This window comes from Lagenorhynchus albirostris, chromosome 10 (genome assembly GCF_949774975.1).
Source record: "Lagenorhynchus albirostris chromosome 10, mLagAlb1.1, whole genome shotgun sequence".
Classification (NCBI taxonomy): Eukaryota; Metazoa; Chordata; class Mammalia; order Artiodactyla; family Delphinidae; genus Lagenorhynchus; species Lagenorhynchus albirostris.
The window spans coordinates 47,265,468-47,283,540 of NC_083104.1; the positions used below are offsets into that span (position 1 = coordinate 47,265,468).

At 38.8% G+C, this 18,073-nt stretch overlaps 1 protein-coding gene across 1 annotated transcript in view; it reads left to right on the forward strand.

Moving 5' to 3' along the window:
- The window catches only part of KIF15 (kinesin family member 15), a 74,054-nt gene that overhangs the window by 14,231 nt on the left and 41,750 nt on the right, over positions 1 to 18,073 (forward strand). Inside the window, exons 6-7 of the mRNA XM_060162309.1 lie at positions 8,805 to 8,902; positions 10,238 to 10,417. Of these exons, the coding sequence (XP_060018292.1) occupies positions 8,805 to 8,902; positions 10,238 to 10,417 (278 nt within the window). The remainder of the gene's footprint in view (positions 1 to 8,804; positions 8,903 to 10,237; positions 10,418 to 18,073) is intronic.

Consider the following 18,073-nt stretch of genomic DNA (forward strand, 5'->3'; position numbering starts at 1 on the left):
ACTGTGTTAGCTTCTGTTGCACGGCAAAGCGAATCAGCCATATGCATACATATATCCCCATATCTCCTCCCTCTTGAACCTCCCTCCCATTGTCCCTATCCCACCCCTCTAGGTCATCGCAAAGCACCGAGCCGATCTCCCTGTGCTATGCTGCTGCTTCCCACCAGCCAACTATTTTACATTCGGTAGTGTATATATGTTGACGCTACTGTCACTTTGCCCAACTTCACCCTCCCACCACATGTCATCAAGTCCATTCTCTATGTCTATCTCTTTATTTCTGCCCTGTAACTAGGTTCATCAGTACCATTTTTTTTTTTAGATTCCATATATATGTGTTAGCATATGGTATTTGTTTTTCTCTTTCTGACTTACATCACTCTGTGTGACAGACTCTAGGTCCATCCACCTCACTACAAATAACTCAGTTTTGTTTGTTTTTATGGCTGAGTAATATTGCATTGTATATATGTGCCACATCTTCTTTATCCATTCATCTGTCGATGGACATTTAGGTTGGTTCCATGTCCTGGCTATTGTAAATAGTGCTGCAATGAGCATTGGGGTGCATGTGTCTTTTTGAATTATGGTTTTCTCAGGGTGTATGCCCAGTAGTAGGATTGTTGGGTCATATGGTAATTCTATTCTTAGTTTTTTGAGGAACCTCCATACTGTTTTCCATAGTGGTTGTATCACTTTACGTTCCCACCAACAGTGCAGGAGGGTTCCCTTTTCTCCACACCCTTTCCAGCAATTATTGTTTCCAGCTTTTTTGATAATGGCCATTCTGACCGGCATGAAGTGATACCTCATTGTAGTTTTGATTTACATTTTTCTAATAATTAGTGATGTTGAGCATCTTTTCATGTGCCTCTTGACCATCTGTATGTCTTCCTTGGTGAAATGTCTATTTATGTCTTCTGCCCATTTTTTAACTGGATTGTTTGTTTTGTTCGTATTGAGTTCCATAAGCTGTTTGTTTATTTTGGAGATTAATCCTTTGTCTGTTGTTTCATTTGCAAATATTATCTCCCATTCTGAGCATTGTCTTTTTGTCTTGTTTATAGTTTCCTTTGCTGTGCAAAAGCTTTTAAGTTTAATTAAGTCCCATTTGTTTATTTTTGTTTTTATTTCTGTTACTCTTGGAGGTGGATCAAAAAAGACCTTGCTGTGGTTTATGTCAAAGTGTGTTTTTCCTATGTTTTCCTCTAAAAGTTTTATAGTGTCTGGTCTTACGTTTAAGTTTTTAATCCATTTGGAATTTATTTTTGTATATGATGTTAGGTAGTGCTCTAATTTCATTCTTTTACATGTAGCTGTCCAGTTTTCCCAGCATCACTTGTTGAAGAGACCGTCTTTTCTCCATTGTATGTTCTTGCCTCCTTTGTCGTAAATTAGGTGCCCATATGTGTGTGAGTTTATCTCTGGGCATTCTGTCCTGTACCACTGAGCTATATTTCTGTTTTTGTGCCAGTACCATACTCTCTTGATTACTGTAGCTTTGTGGTATAGTTTGAAGTCAGGGAGCCTGATTCCTCCAACTCCATTTTTCTTTCTCAAGATTGCTTTGGCTATTCGGTGTCTTTTGTGTTTCCATACGAATTGTAAGATTTTTTTGTTCTAATTCTGTGAAAAATGCCATTGGTAATTTGATAGGGATTGCATTGAATCTGTAGATTGCTTTCGATAGTATAGTCATTTTCACAATATTGATTCTTCCAATCCAAGAACATGGTATATTTCTCCATCTGTTTATGTCATCTTTGATTTCTTTCATCAGTGTTTTATAGTTTTCTGAGTACAAGTCTTTCACCTCCTTAGGCAGGTTTATTCCTAGGTATTTTATTTTTGTTGCAGTGATAAATGGGAGTGTTTCCTTAATTTCTCTTTCTGATTTTTCGTTGTTGGTGTATAGGAATGCCAGAGATTTCTGTGCATTAATTTTGTATCTTGCAACCTTACCAAATTCATTGATTAGTTCTAGTAGTTTTCTGGTGGCATCTTTAGGATTTTCTATGTATAGTATCATGTCTTCTGCAAACAGTGACAGTTTTACTTCTTCTTTTCCAATTTGTATTCCTTTTATTTCTTTTTCTTCTCTCATTGCTGTGGCTAGGACTTCCAAAACTGTGTTGAATATGAGTGGTGAGAGTGGACATCCTTGTCTTGTTCCTGATCTTAGTGCACATGCTTCCAGTTTTTCACCACTGAGCATGATGCTTGCTGTGGGTTTGTCATATATGGCCTTTATTATGATGAGGTGAGTTCCCTCTATGCCCATTTTCTGGAGAATTTTTGTCATAAATGGGTGTTGAATTTTGTCAAAAGCTTTTTCTGCATCTATTGAGATGATCATATGGTTTTTATTCTTCAGTTTGTTAATATGGTGTATCACATTGATTGATTTGCGTATATTGAAGAATCCTTGCATCACTGGGATAAACCCCACTTGATCATGGTGTATGATCCTTTTAATGTGCTGTTGGATTCTGTTTGCTAGGATTTTGTTGAGGATTTTTGCATCTATGTTCATCAGTGATACTGGTCTATAATTTTCTTTTTTTGTGATATCTTTTTCTGGTTTTGGTATCAGGGTGATGGTGGCTTCGTAGAATGAATTTGGGAGTGTTCCTTCCTCTGCAATTTTTTGGAAGAGTTTGAGAAGGATTGGTGTTAGGTCTTCTCTAAATGTTTGATAGAATTTGCTTGTGAAGCCATCTGGTCCTGGACTTTTGTTTGTTGGAAGATTTTAAATTCTGGTTTCAATTTCATTACTTGTGATAGGACTGCTTATATTTTCTAATTCTTCCTGGTTCAGTCTTAGAAAATTGTACCTTTCCAAGAATTTGTCCATTTATTCGTGGTTGTCCGTTTTTTTGGCATATGGTTGTTGCAGTAGTCTCTTATCATCCTTTATATTTCTGCAGTGTCAGTTGTGATTTCTCCCTTTTCATTTCCAATTTTATTGATTTGCATCCTCACCCTTTTCTCTTTCTTTTTTTTTTTGCGGTACGCAGGCCTCTCACTGTTGTGGCCTCTCCTGCTGCGGAGCACAGGCTCCAGACGTACAGGCTCAGCGGCCATGGCTCACAGGCCCAGCCACTTTGCAGCATGTGGGATCTTCCCAGACTGGGGCACGAACCCGTGTCCCCTGCATCGGCAAGCAGACTTTCAACCACTGCGCCACCAGGGAAGCCCTCCCTTTTTTTCCTGATGAGTCTGACTAAGGATTTATCAATTTTGTTTATCTTCTCAAAGAACCAGCTTTTAGTTTTATTGATTTTTGCTATTGTTTTCTTCATTTCTATTTCATTTATTTCTGCTCTGATCTTTATGGTTTCTTTCCTTCTACTGACTTCGGGTTTTCTTTGTTCTTCTTTCTCTAGTTGTTTTAAGTGTAGGGTTATATTGTTTATTTGAGATTTTTCTTGTTTCTTGAGGTGAGATTGAATTGCTGTAAACTTCCCTCTTAGAACTGCTTTTGCTGCAACCCATAGGTTTTGGGTCATCGTGTTTTCATTGATTGTCATTTGTTTCTATGTATTTTTTAATTTCTTCTTTGATTTCTTCAGTGATCTCTTGGTTATTTAGTAGCACAGTGTTTAGCCTCCAGTGTTTTTTACACTTTTTTTCCTATAATTGATTTCCAGTCTCAGAGCGTTGTGGTCAGAAAAGATGCTTGATATGATTTCAATTTTCTTAAATTTTTCGAGGCTTGATTTGTGACCCAACATGTGATCTGTCCTGGAGAATGTTTCATGTATACCTGAGAAGAAAGTGTATTCTGCCAGTTTTGGGTGGAATGTTCTATAAATATCAATTAGATCTATCTAGTCTGTTGTGTCATTTAAAGCTTGTGTTTCCTTATTTATTTTCTGTTTGGATGATCTGTCCATTGGTGTAAGTGAGGTGTTAGAAAGTCTCCTACTATTATTGTGTTACTGTCAATTTCTCCTTTCATGGTTGTTAGCATTTGCCTTATGTATTGAGGTGCCCCTCTGCTGGGTGCATAAACATTTTTAATTGTTATATCTTCTTCTTGGATTGATCCTTTGATCATTATGTAGTGTCCCTCCTTATCTCTTGTAACAGTCTTTATTTTAAACTATTTTATCTGATACGAGTATTGCACTCCAACTTTCTTATGATTTCCATTTGCGTGGAATATCTTTTTCCATCCCTTCACTTTCAGTCTGTATGTGTCCCTAGGTCTGAAGTGGGTCTCTTGTAGACAGCATATATATGGGTCTTGTTTTTGTATCCATTCAGCCAGTCTGTGTCTTTTGGTTGGGGCATTTAATCCATTTACATTCAAGGTTATATCGATAGGTATGTTTCTATTACCATTTTCTTAATTGTTTTGGGTTTGTTTGTTTGTTTTTAACATCTTTACTGGAGTATAATTGCTTTACAATGGTGTGTTAGTTGGGTTCGTGTGTCTTTTTCTTCTCTTGTGTTTCCCACTTAGAGAAGTTTCTTTAGCATTTGTTGTAAAGCTGGTTTGGTGGTACTGAATTCTCTTAGTTTTTGTTTGTCTGAAATGCTTTTGACTTCTCCATCGAATCTGAATGAGATCCTTGCTGGGTAGAGTAATCTTGGTTGTAGGTTTTTCTCTTTCATCACTTTAAGTATATCCTGCCACTCCCTTCTGGCCTGCAGAGTTTCTGCTGAAAAATCAGCTGATAACCTTATGGGGATTCCTTTGCATGTTATTTTTTGTTTTTCCCTTGCTGCTTTTAATATTTTTTCTTCGAACTTAGTTTTTGTTAGTTTGATTAATATGTGTTTTGGTGTGTTTTTCCTAGGGTTTATCCTGTATGGACTTTCTGTGCTTCCTGGACTTGGGTGACTATTTCCTTTCCCATGTTAGGGAAGTTTTCCATTATCTCTTCAAGTATTTTCTCAGACCCTTTCTTTTTCTCTTCTTTTTCTGGGACCCCTATAATTCAAATGTTGGTGCATTTGGTGTTGTCCCAGAGGTCTCTGAGATTGTCTTCAGTTCTTTTCATTCTTTTTTCTGTATTCTGCTCCTCGGCAGTTATTTCCACCATTTTGTCTTCCAGCTCACTTACTCCTTCTTTTGCCTCAGTTATTCTGTTACTGATTCCTTCTAGTGTATTTTTCATTTCATTTATTGTGTTGTTCGTCTCTGTTTGTTTGTTCTTTAGTTCTTCTAGATCTTTGTTAAGCATTTCTTGTATTTTCTCAATCCGTGCTTCCATTCTATATCTGAGATTCTGGATCATCTTTACTATCATTACTCTGAATTCTTTTTCAGATAGATTGCCTATTTCCTCTTCATTTATTTGGTCTTGTAGGTTTTTTTACCTTCCTCCTTCATCTGTGACATATTTTTTTGCTGTCTCTTTTTTTTTTTTTAATGAGTGGGATTGTGTTCCAGTTTTACTGGTTGTTTGGCCTGAGACTTCCAACACTGGAGTTTGTAGGCTCTTGGGTAGAGCTGGGTCTTGGTGCTGAGATGAGGAACTCTGTGAGACCTCATTCTGATGAATATTCCCTGGGGTCTGAGGTTCTCTATTAGTCCAGTGGTTCAGATTCAGAGCTCCCACCACAGGAGCTTCTGCCCAACCCTGTGCTCACAAATCAAGATCCCACAAGCTGTGTGGGGTGGCAAAGAAAAGAGAACAATAACAAAGTAAAAAATAAAATTAGACTAGGAAACTAATAGATATATTAGAAAGAATGTAAAAATAAAAATATAGATGAATCAACAACTGGAAGGTACGTCAGTACCACAATAGTAAAAAAGAGGAGGAGGGAGAAGAAAAAAGAAAAAAAAAGGAGCGGGGGGAAGGCCTTGGCCATGGAGAGCAGGGCCTAAGCAAGGGTGAGGTTTGGGCGGTGGGTGGGGCCAATGCTCAGCACCCACAGGGCTGGAAAAGGCCCTGGGGGCTGTGGGGGGGGTGGCGCTTAGGCTCAAGGACCAGAAGGGGCCCAGGCATGCCCCCCACCCCTGGTCTCAGAGAGTGGGGGACCTCATCTGGGAGCCCAGCAGGCTTCCTGGGCTTGAGTGGGTTGGGCAAACGCCCTCCTCTCCTCTCCTGCTCCTCCGGTCTGGGGTCTGGGAGGGCCCCTCCTACCTGCCAATCCTGATCTCCCTGTCCTCCCTCCTATACCCCCAGGACCAATGCGGGGTGGGCCTTGGAGGGCAGGAAGCTGGTCTGGGAGCTCAGTAGGCTCCCTGGGCCCGAGTGGGCGGGGAAAACACCCTCTGCTTCTCTCCCCCTCCTCCTCGGTGGCCCCTCTCACCTGCCACTCCTGATCTCCCCAGCAGCCCTCCTGTGCCCCCAGAACCCATGTGGGCTGGATGGGGCTTTGTTGGGGGGAACTGGCTTGGGAGCTCAGGAGCCTCCCCGACACCAGTGGGCCAGGTGATCACCCTCTGCTCCTCTCACACTCTTCCCGTAGAGTCCCTCCCACCTCCCTCTCCTGATCTCCCCAGCCTCAGGGGAGCCGATCCTGTCTGGCCTCCATTTCTCCTCCCCTCTTGGTCCCCCTACATCCTACCGGTTCACTCTGGGATTCCTCCCATCTCTTTGGGGTCAGAGCCCCCCACCAGCGGCTGGCAGGTGCCCTAGTTGTGGGGAGATGCTAACTCTGCGTCTTCCCACACTGCCATCTTAAAGGAGTTCCACATTTTCTATTCTGCTGTTGCTAGACAGTTTTAGAGCACATGAATAGTACTGTTATGGACATTTTTTTCTCGTGTGGGCCTTTTATAGTACATATCTATTGAACTTTAAACTTCTGGGCATGGACTTGCTGGGTTATAGTATATGTATGTTCAGCTTTAGTAAAAAGGTCATGATGGAAATGCATAGATGTGGAATTTCCCAGTGCTCCACATCCATGTCCACACTTGGTATTGTCCGTTTTAAAAATTTTAGTTGTTCTGGAGTATGTATAGTACTATCTCGTGTTTTTATTTGCACTTGTTTGATGTCCATTGACTACTAAGCACCTTTTATACATTTATTGGACATTTGAATAGCCTCTCTGTAAAACTCCCATTCAAGCTTTTATCTCTTTTTTTAAAATTTATTTATTTATTTATATTTGGCTGCATTGGGTCTTCTTTGCTGTGGGCAGGCTTTCTCTAATTGCAGTGAGCGGGGGCTGCTCTTCGTTGTGGTGCGCGGGCCTCTCATTGCTGTGGCTTTTCTTGCTGTGGAGCACGGGCTGTAGGTGCACGGACTTCAGTAGTTGTGGCATGTGGGCTCAATAGTTGTGGCTCGCGGGCTCTAGAACACAGGCTCAGTAGTTGTGGCGCATGGGCTTAGTTGCTCTGCGTTATATGGAATCCTCCCAGACCAGGGCTTGAACCCGTGTCCCCTGCATTGGCAGGTGGATTCTTAACCACTGCAACACCAGGGAAGTCCCTCAAGCTTTTTTCTTATTTAAAAATTATCTTGGGCTTCCTCGGTGGCACAGTGGTTGAGAGTCCGCCTGCTGATGCAGGGGACACGGGTTCGTGCCCCAGTCCGGGAAGATCCCACATGCCATGGAGTTTTCTGTCTGTAGATAATATTCTAATATTATCTGTCCTCTGTGTTCATTTACTTGCATTTCTCTGCCCTGTTTTATATATTTTTTATTCTTTTTTTTTTAAGGTATAGCACACCGAGATGACAATAATATTTTTAAATTTATTTTCTGTAACTTTCTAGCATACGCCAGCATTTGTTAGTTCCTTTGGTCTCTAAGGCATATATATATTTTTAAAATAAATTTACTTATTGATTGATTGATTTTTGGCTGTGTTGGGTCTTCATTGCTGTGTGTGGGCTTTCTCTAGTTGCGGCGAGCGGGGTGCAACTCTTCGTTGCAGTGCACTGGCTTCTCATTTCGGTGGCTTCTCTTGTTGTGGAGCATGGGCTCTATGCACATCGGCTTCAGTAGTTGTGGCACACGGGCTTAGTTGCTTCTTGGCATGTGGGATCTTCCCGGACGAGGGCTTGAGCCCGTGTCCCCTGCATTGGCATGTGGGTTCTTAACCACTGCACCACCAGGGAAGTCCCTCTAAGGCATGTTTAACTAATACATATAGTAACTTTTGGATCTTTTCTAGCTTTATAGTTTTTTTCCTGACAGATATAGCTATAGCTTGAATTAATATCCAAAAAATCCTGCTGTTTACATATCCACTCACATCTCCCCTTTTCCCGAATGTTAACAAAATAGAGATTGGATTGCTCTTCAGTTTTCTGTCTGTACAGAAATCTTGTGAAGAATTCCTATAGTATCTTTCTTACCAGCTTGGCTTTTATTGCCCAATTAACAAAATACTAGCTAATGCTAATTTTTATACCCTGTGAGATAGTTATTACCATTATTCTTTCCATATTATAGTTGAAAACTCCAAGAGATTTAAGTAATTAGCCTGTGGCCCCACAGCCAGTGTATAAAGATCAGCCTAGGAGACAGAATGTCTTATGCAACAGTAAAGTACAATTATTTGTGATTTCTGCTAATTTTGGTACCTGCAGAAGGAAAAATTTCAAGCTTGGGACTGAAATGGATTTTTTAATTTATCAAACAACAACTACTTTTAAAAATTGCTTAGTGGCTATTGTAGGCCCTTCTCTTCAGTCCCATTGATAGGCAGGTTCTATTATGCCATCTGTTACAGACCACGATTTATCTTGTTTGGGGCCTGAAAGAAACTGATTATACAGTTTTTCTTTTCTATATGAATTGCCTTTCAGTGTTGCTGTTTTGAAAGACTCCTGTTAACAGAATAAAAATGAACAGCTATATATATATTTTTTTACATTTTTCTTTAGGACCATCTGAATCTGATACTTTTTCTCATAACCTGAGAGGAGTAATTCCACGAAGTTTTGAATATTTGTTTTCCTTAATTGAACGTGAAAAAGAGAAGGTAAAACTTATTGTAAAAATAAAGCGATTCTATGAAATACCTAGTTTTGAGTAGCTAACTACTACTAATTAGCTCATGATACATGGAGGGGCATCACTGGGAGTCTACAGTGTGGATAGACTAGAGTCATAAAAAAAAATCTTTCAATTCTTAAGATTAAATTAAGGATTCTGAGTTTATTATTTTCTAAAAGTTTTTAGTCTATAAAACATGCATCATCCCTGAACCCACATTGAAAGAAAGAAGAATGTAGTGCTTCTTAGGCTCTCAGACTTTACAAGAGAGACAGTGTAAAGAAAACCTTAACTGAGGAAAACAAATTCATTAAGCTCCATCATCTACCTGCGCCTAGGCTCACAGTTGACTGCAGCTGTCCCTACATCTTCATGACAGCCACTAGTAATGGGCCCATCTGTACCTCCTTTGCAGCACCTGCTACTACCTGACTGTGCTCTCCTTGCTTCACACGTGGTGTGGCTCCATCATCCTAGCGATGTGGCCTTCCATTTTCCATTGGCTCCCAGATTGGGTCATTCTGTTGGTTGTGCGTCTTTAGCTTAGGGAATTCCAGGCTTAAGAGCCATTAGTGTTTTATGTTCTATTACCTATGTGCCAAGGAGTCTGATATATAGCATTGGTTTACCCCTTACTCCTTTGCAGAAACTATGCCTGACCATTGCAGTTAGACACACATATTATGTGCCAGTGAAGTAAGTTTAGTGACGTGCATTTCTGTGGTTAAAAATCCTATAGCGAGACTTTTTAAAGAAAACTTTTATTTGTTTATTTTTTTAAAGAGAGACTTTTAAAATACATTGTGTTCAGTCGTTTGAGGAATATAACACTTGATTCATATATAAGACAGGTGAAATGGAATTGCTATTTTCATCACAAGGGGAAAAAATTATGTAACTGTGTATGCCGATGGATGTTAACTAGACTTATTGTGATCATTTTGCAATATATACAAATATCAAATCATTATGTTATATGCCTGAAACTAGTATAATGCTATATATCAATTATACCTCAATTAAACAAAAAATGGAATTGCCTATTTGGAATGCTCAAGTGCCACCTCCCTGTCTTTGTTCTGAGGCACTGGTGGGAACTTTAGGGCTCCTGGGACCACAGTTCGATGCCGCTTTAAAGTGTACTGATGTGCTGAAACTACTAATCTGTATTTTAAACCTGACTTTTAAGTGTCCTGTATTGTGTAAAGGATAATGTTGTAGGAATTTTATATGTTGTGAAGTGAGTGAAAGATGAATGCTCATGAAAGGTAAGGATGAACTCATGAAAAGAACATAGCTACACCAGGCTTCTCTTTTACAGGCTGGAGCTGGAAAGAGTTTTCTTTGTAAGTGTTCCTTTATTGAAATCTACAACGAGCAGATCTATGACCTCCTGGACTCTGCATCGGCTGGACTGTACTTAAGGGAGCATATTAAGAAGGGAGTCTTCGTTGTTGGTGCTGTGGAGCACGTGGTGACCTCAGCTGCTGAAGCCTATCAGGTACCCTGCCTTGAGCAATTTGATTCGTAGGCAACATAGCATGCTGTGACGAGCACCTTGATCTCAAAAAAAGAGCAAGAGTTGAGTTACTAAAAATGTTTTGTGAAGCCATAACCAGAATGTTCATGAGAAGAAATGAAAGAAGGATATGACACTGTTTTATAAATTTCCCCTTAGTTAAAATAGAAGTTTGACCCCTGATTTTGTGTTATTTTGGTGTTTTTCATTCCGGTCATAGACTCCTAAAAACCACCTTACATGTCAATGGGGGACAGTTTGTTAGTGACCATATCCCTTTAGTTGTTCCTCCTGGGAGCTGCCCTTTTTTTGGGGAGGGTTTCTTTAAAGGATATAGAGTTACAGTTTTATTTTATTATTATTTATTTATTTATTTTATTTATTTTATTTTGGCTGTATTGGGTCTTCGTTGCTGCGCACGGGCTTTCTCTAGTTGTGGCGAGTGGGGCTACTCTTTGTTGCGGTGCGCGGGCTTCTCATTGCGGTGGCTTCTCGTTGTGGAGCATGGGCTCTAGGCACACGGGCTTCAGTAGTTGTGGCATGCTGGCTCAGTAGTTGTGGCACACGGGCTCAGTAGTTGTGGCACACGGGCTCAGTAGCTGTGGCGCATGGGCTTAGCTGCTCCGCGGCATGTGGGATCTTCCCGGACCAGGGCTCGAACCTGTGTCCCCTGCATTGGCAGGCAGATTCTTAACCACTGCGCCACCAGGGAAGCCTGGAGTTGCCCTTTTGAAGAGCTCCTGGGATCTCTGCCCTTCAAACCAGCTGGCTCTGCTCTCTATTTTCCACCCTTGTTTATTATTTGTTAGGTGTCAAAAGGCAACCTCTTTTGGCCATTCAGCTCAGGACAAAGAAACCTTTTGACAGGAATTTGAAAAATATTCTATTCACGTTTTTTTTTTTGAATTTTTTTAAATTTATTTTTTTATACAGCAGGTTCTTATTAGTTATCCATTTTATACATATTAGTGTATATATGTCAATCCCAATCTCCCAATTTGTCACAGCACCACACACACACACACCCCACCACTTCCCCCACCTTGGTGTCCATACGTTTGTTCTCTACATTTGTGTCTCTATTTCTGCCCTGCAAACTGGTTCATCTGTACCATTTTTCTAGGTTCCACATATATGCGTTAATATATAATATTTGTTTTTCTCTTTCTGACTTCACCCTGTATGACAGTCTCTAGATCAATCCACGTCTCTACAAATGACCCAATTTCATTCCTTTTTATGACTGAGTAATATTCCATTGTATACACGTGACACATCTTTTTTATCTATTGTCTGTCGATGGGCATTTAGGTTGCTTCCATGACCTGGCTATTGTAGATAGTGCTGCAGTGAACATTGGGGTGCATGTGTCTTTTTGAATTATGGTTTTCTCTGGGTATATGCCCAGTAGTGGGATTGCTGGGTCATATGGTAATTCTATTTTTAGTTTTTTAAGGAACCTCCATACTGTTCTCCATAGTGGCTGTATCAATTTACATTCCCACCAACAGTGCAATAGGGTTCCCTTTTCTCCACACCCTCTCCAGCATTTGTTGTTTGTAGATTTTCTGATGATGCCCATTCTAACTGGTATGAGGTGATAACTCATTGTAGTTTTGTTTTGCATTTCTCTAATAATTAGTGATGTTGAGCAGCTTCTCATGTATTTCTTGGCCATCTGTATGTCTTCTTTGGAGAAATGTTTATTTAGGTCTTCTGCCCATTTTTGGATTGAGTTGTTTGTTTTTTTAATAATGAGCTGCGTGAGCTGTTTATATATTTTGGAGATTAATCCTTTGTCCATTGATTCGTTTGCAAATATTTTCTCCCTTTCTGAGGGTTCTCTTTTCGTCTTACTTGTAGTTTCCTTTGCTTTGCAAAAGCTTTTAAGTTTCATTAGGTCCCATTTGTTTATTTTTGTTTTTATTTCCATTACTCTAGGAGGTGGATCAAAAAAGATCTTGCTGTGATTTATGTGAAAGAGTGTTCTTCCTATGTTTTCCTCTAAGAGTTTTATAGTGTCCAGTCTTACATTTAGGTCTCTAATCCATTTTGAGTTTATTTTTATGTATGGTATTAGGGAGTGTTCTAATTTCATTCTTTTACATGTAGCTGTCCAGTTTTCCCAGCACCACTTATCGAAGAGACTGTCTTTTCTCCATTGTATATCCTTGCCTCTTTTGTCATAGATTAGTTGACCATAGGTGTGTGGGTTTATCTCTGGGCTTTCTGTCTTGTTCCATTTATCTATATTTCTGTTTTTGTGCCAATACCATATTGTCTTGATTAGCTTTGTAGTATAATCTGAAGTCAGGGAGTCTGATTCCTCCAGCTCCAATTTTTTCCCTCAAGACTGCTTTGGCTCTTTGGGGTCTTTTGTGTCTCCATACAGATTTTAAGATTTTTTGTTCTAGTTCTGTAAAAAATACCATTGGTAATTTGGTAGGGATTTCATTCAATCTGTAGATTGCTTTGGGCAGTATAGTCATTTTCACAGTATTGATTCTTCCAATCCAAGAACATCGTATATCTCTCCATCTTTAATTTCTTTCATCAGTGTGTTATAGTTTTCTGCATACAGGTCTTTTGTCTCCCTAGGTAGGTTTATTCCTAGGTATTTTATTCTTTTTGTTGCAATGGTAAATGGAAGTGTTTCCTTAATTTCTCTTTCAGATTTTTCACCATTAGTGTATAGGAATGCAAGAGATTTCTGTGCATTAATTTTGTATCCTGCAACTTTACCAAATTCATTGATTAGCTCTAGTAGTTTTCTGGTGGCATCTTTAGGATTCTCTATGTATAGTATCATGTCATCTGCAAGCAGTGACAGTTTCACTTCTTTTCCAATTTGTATTCCTTTTATTTCTTTTTCTTCTCTGATTGCCGTGGCTAGGACTTCCAAAATTATGTTGAATAATAGTGGTGAGAGTGGACATCCTTGTCGTGTTCCTGATCTTAGAGGAAATGCTTTCAGTTTTTCACCATTGAGAATGATGTTTGCTGTGGGTTTTTCATATATGGCCTTTATTATGTTGAGGTAAGTTCCCTCTATGCCTACTTTCTGGAGGGTTTTTATCATAAATGGGTGTTGAATTTTGTTGAAAGCTTTTTCTGCATCTATTGAGATGATCATATGGTTTTTATTCTTCAATTTGTTAATACGGTGTATCACATTGATTGATTTGCATATATTGAAGAATCCTTGCATCTCTGGGATGAATCCCACTTGATCATGGTGTATGATTCTTTTAATGTGTTGTTGGATTCTCTTTGCTAGTATTTTGTTGAGGATTTTTGCATCTATATTCATCAGTGATATTGGTCTGTAATTTTCTTTTTTTGTAGTATCTTTGTCTGCTTTTGGTATCAGGGTGATGATGGTGGCCTCATAGAATGAGTTTGGGAGTGTTCCTTCCTCTGCAGTTTTTTGGAAGAGTTTGAGAAGGATGGGTGTTAGCTCTTCTCTAAATGTTTGATAGAATTCGCCTGTGAAGCCATCTGGTCCTGGACTTCTGTTTTTTGGAAGATTTTTAATCACGGTTTCAATTTCATTGCTTGTGATTGGGTCTGTTCATATTTTCTCTTTCTTCCTCTATTCACATTGTATGGATTCTATCCTGGCCAGTTGATTTTAAACAATTTTTTTGTATGTAATATTTGATGTATATACAGTATTGCCACATGCATATAACTTACTAAGCATAATGTTAAAATGAACTTGCAGGACTCCATTAGACAATTTAAAGTTAAATATCACCAATATTATCATTCTACCTGTGTGCTTCTTTCTATCTCATATCTCTGGTTCCTCCCTAAACATAAGCACTGTGCTGAATGTCATCATTTTCTTCTACTTTTAAATCACATATGTATGTATTTCTTAAAATGTTAGTATTGCCTGTTTTTGAGTTTTAAAAAGAGTTATGTATATTGCCTTCTATAACTTTTTTAAAGTCAACACAGTGCATGAAATTCATCTATGTTGCCTTTTTTTCACTGCTGTGTAATCCATTATATGAATATTTATAAATAAATATATATATATATATATCAGCGTTCATTAATTTATTCTTCCATCTTCAGCAAATCTTTTTCAAACATCTTAAACTGTGACTCTCATAGTAAGAGATAGGTTTTACTTGTGATCCGGGGTATGTATATATGCACATTCAAACATAATGTTGAGATTTTGATTAGAATTGCATTGCAGTTAGAGACCAGTTACAATAGAGTTCATACATGAACATGGTATGTCTCTTCATTTAATTGGGTCTTTAATGTCTTACATTACAGTAATTTTCACCATAAAAATCTTACCTTTTTTTTGTTACCTTTATTCTAATATACCTTATATTTTTTATTGCTCTGGTGGGGGATAACTTCTTTTTAAAATTACATGTTGTTGGGCTTCCCTGGTGGCCCAGTGGTTGAGAGTCCGCCTGCCGATGCAAGAGACGCAGGTTTGTGCCCCGGTCCGGGAGGATCCCACATGCCGCGGAGCAGCTGGGCCCGTGGGCCATGGCTGCTGGGCCTGTGCGTCCGGAGCCTGTGCTCCGCGGCGGAAGAGGCCGCAGCGGTACTGAAAAAAAAAAAAAATTACATGTTGTCTGTTATGTATATAAATGCAGGTTTTTTAATAGAATGCTTTTATAATCAGCCACCCTGTTAACTATCTTATAAAATCAAGGATGTGTGTTAAATTTTGTCAGATGCTCTTTCTACCTCTACTGAGATGATCACGTGGTTTTTCTCATTAACATGTTAACATGATAAAATATTAGATTAGGTTTGTCAGTATTTTGTTTATCATTTTTCATCAGGGCTTAAGATTGAGATAAACTTGTATTTTTCCTTTTTCCTACTTTCCTTGTCTTGCTTTATTACCACCTTTATGTGTTTTCTGGAAATATGTGTGATTAGAATGACCTGTTCTTAAAAAGCATGTAGCACTCATCCCCAAAACATCTGGGCCTTGTGTTTAGTTAGATTGATTATTTGTTTATTTATTTATTTATTTGGTAAGAAGATTTTTAACAACAAATAAAAATTCTTTAATAGACCTATGCAGGCAATTTTGGGTCAGAAGTCTTGATAGGTTGCGTGTTCCTAGAAAAATTTTAGTTTCCTCTAAGTTTTCAAATATATTGGCATAAAACTGTTCCTAGTATTCTCATTTTAAAAATCTTTGCTGTAACTACAATTTTGTTCTCTTTTTGAATAGTTGTGATGGTTTATATGGCCTTACTCTTTAATGATTTATTTTTACTTTCTTTGGGTTTATCCTACTTTCCTTCTGACTTCTTAAGCTCGATGCTTAGCTCATTTTGGCCTTTCTTTTGTATTTAATGCTATAAATTTACTTAATATTACTTAAAGTTTATACAAGTTTTAATATCTTAACTGTCATATAGATCTAAGTATTATTCCATTATAATTTCTTTTTTGACCCATGATTTACTTAGAAATGTGATTTTAAATTCCCCAATTTATGGGAAATTTAAATTTATTTTTCATGTTGATTGTTAATTGCATTGGGATCAGAGAATGTGGTCTTGTGTGATTCCTAGTCTTTGAGATTTATTGAGAAATTATTTATAGATTAATACAATGGCCAACTTTTATAAGGGTGTGCTTGAGAAGAATGTACATCCTTGGATATAGGGTTTTATATTTTTACAAATATTTTTTTGTCTGTATAATCTGTCAATACTTGAGATATATTAATCTCCAACTAAAGTGTTGGTTTTGTCTTGACTTTTGTCTATATACGTAAATATATATGTATACATATAGAGATAGACTTTTATTAGGGGCATATGCAAGTAGTAGAATTAATATATCTTCCTTTGATTTGAATTCGTAGTTTTGTATTTATATTAACACAGTTTTCTATTTTTTTTTAATTTTTATTTTTGGCTGCGTTGGGTCTTTATTGCTTTATGCGGGCTTTCTCTAGTTGTGGAGAACAGAAGCTACTCTTTGTTGCGGTGCGCAGGCTTCTTATTGCAGTGGCTTCATTTGTTGTGGAGCATGGGCTCAAGGTGCACGGGCTCAGTAGTTGTGGCATGGAGGCTCTAGAGCGCAGGCTCAGTAGTTGTGGCACATAGGCTTAGTTGTTCCGTGGCATGTGGGATCTTCCCGGACCAGGGCTTGAACCCGTGTCCCCTGCATTGGCAGGCAGATACTTTTTTTTTTTTTTTTTACGGTACGCGGACCTCTCACTGCTGTGGCCTCTTCTGCTGCGGAGCACAGGCTCTGGACGCGCAGGCCCAGCGGCCATGGCTCACGGGCCCAGACACTCCGCTGCATGTGGGTCCATCCCGGACCGGGGCACGAACCCACGCCCCCCGCATCGGCAGGCGGACCCCCAACCACTGCGCCACCAGGGAAGCCAGCAGGCGGATTCTTATCCACTGCGCCACCAGAGAAGTCCCTAGTTTTCTATTATTAGCACAGTTTTCTATTAACATATTTTGCCTTAAAAATTTATTTTGTCTGATATTGACATACCATTCAGCATTCTTTTGATTAGTTATTTGCCCGGTATATGTTTTCCCATCAGTCCTCTGTGTTTTAATGTTTTAAGTTTTTCTACAAGACAAACCACGTAGTTATATCTTGCTTTAAAAAAAAATTTTTTTTTTTGACAGCATCTTACCTATCTTTACATAAGTATGATTGTTGATATTGTTGGACTGGTTTCTACTATCTTTCTTAGTGTTTTGTGTTCTGTTTTATTCAATGCTCTTTCCCCTTTCTTCCTTTCTTTTTAAAAAATATTTATTTATTTATTTGGCTGCCTCAGGTCTTAGTTGCAGTATGCAGGATCTTTAGTTGCAGCATGTGAACCCTTAGTTGCAGCATGTGGGATCTAGTTCCCCAACCAGGGATCAAGCCTGGGCCCCATGCATTGGGAGTGTGGAGTCTTCACCACTGGACCACCAGGGAAGTCCCTCTTGCTTCTTTTTAAGATGAGCAATTTTAGGTTAACAGCAAAAGTGAGGGGAATGTACAGTGATTTCTCATGTATCCCGTGCTCCCCCAAATGGGTAGCCTTCCCCATTTTAAACATTCCCCACTAAACTGGTTCAATTGATGAACTTACATTGACATATCGTAATCACCCAAAGCCCATAGTTGACATCAGAGTTCACTCTTGGGTTGCCTTTTTGGTTTTGATCCCGTATGCAGCACCATTTGTTTAAAAAAAATTTTCTCATTTGGTTGCCTTTGCACCTTTAAAGAAAATCAATTGACCGTACGTGTATGGGTTTATATCTGACTGTATTCTGTTTCATTGATCTATGTGTCTGAATCAGTTACCAATACACAACTGTCTTGATACTGATATTGTTGCTCGATATTAGGCAAACCTGAGGATATCATAGGTTTGGTCTCCCCCCCACAATAAAGCAAATATTGCAATAAAGTGAGTCACATGAATGTTTTGGTTTCTCAGTGCATATAAAAGCGCTCTTCTGTAGTTTATTAAGTGTGCAATAGCATTATGTCTAAAAAAACAATGTATATACCTTAATTTAAAAATATTTTATTGTTAAAAAATGCTAACCATCCTCTGAGCCTTTAGTGAATCATAATCTTTTTGCTGCTGGAAGGTCTTTCCTCAGTGGTGATGGC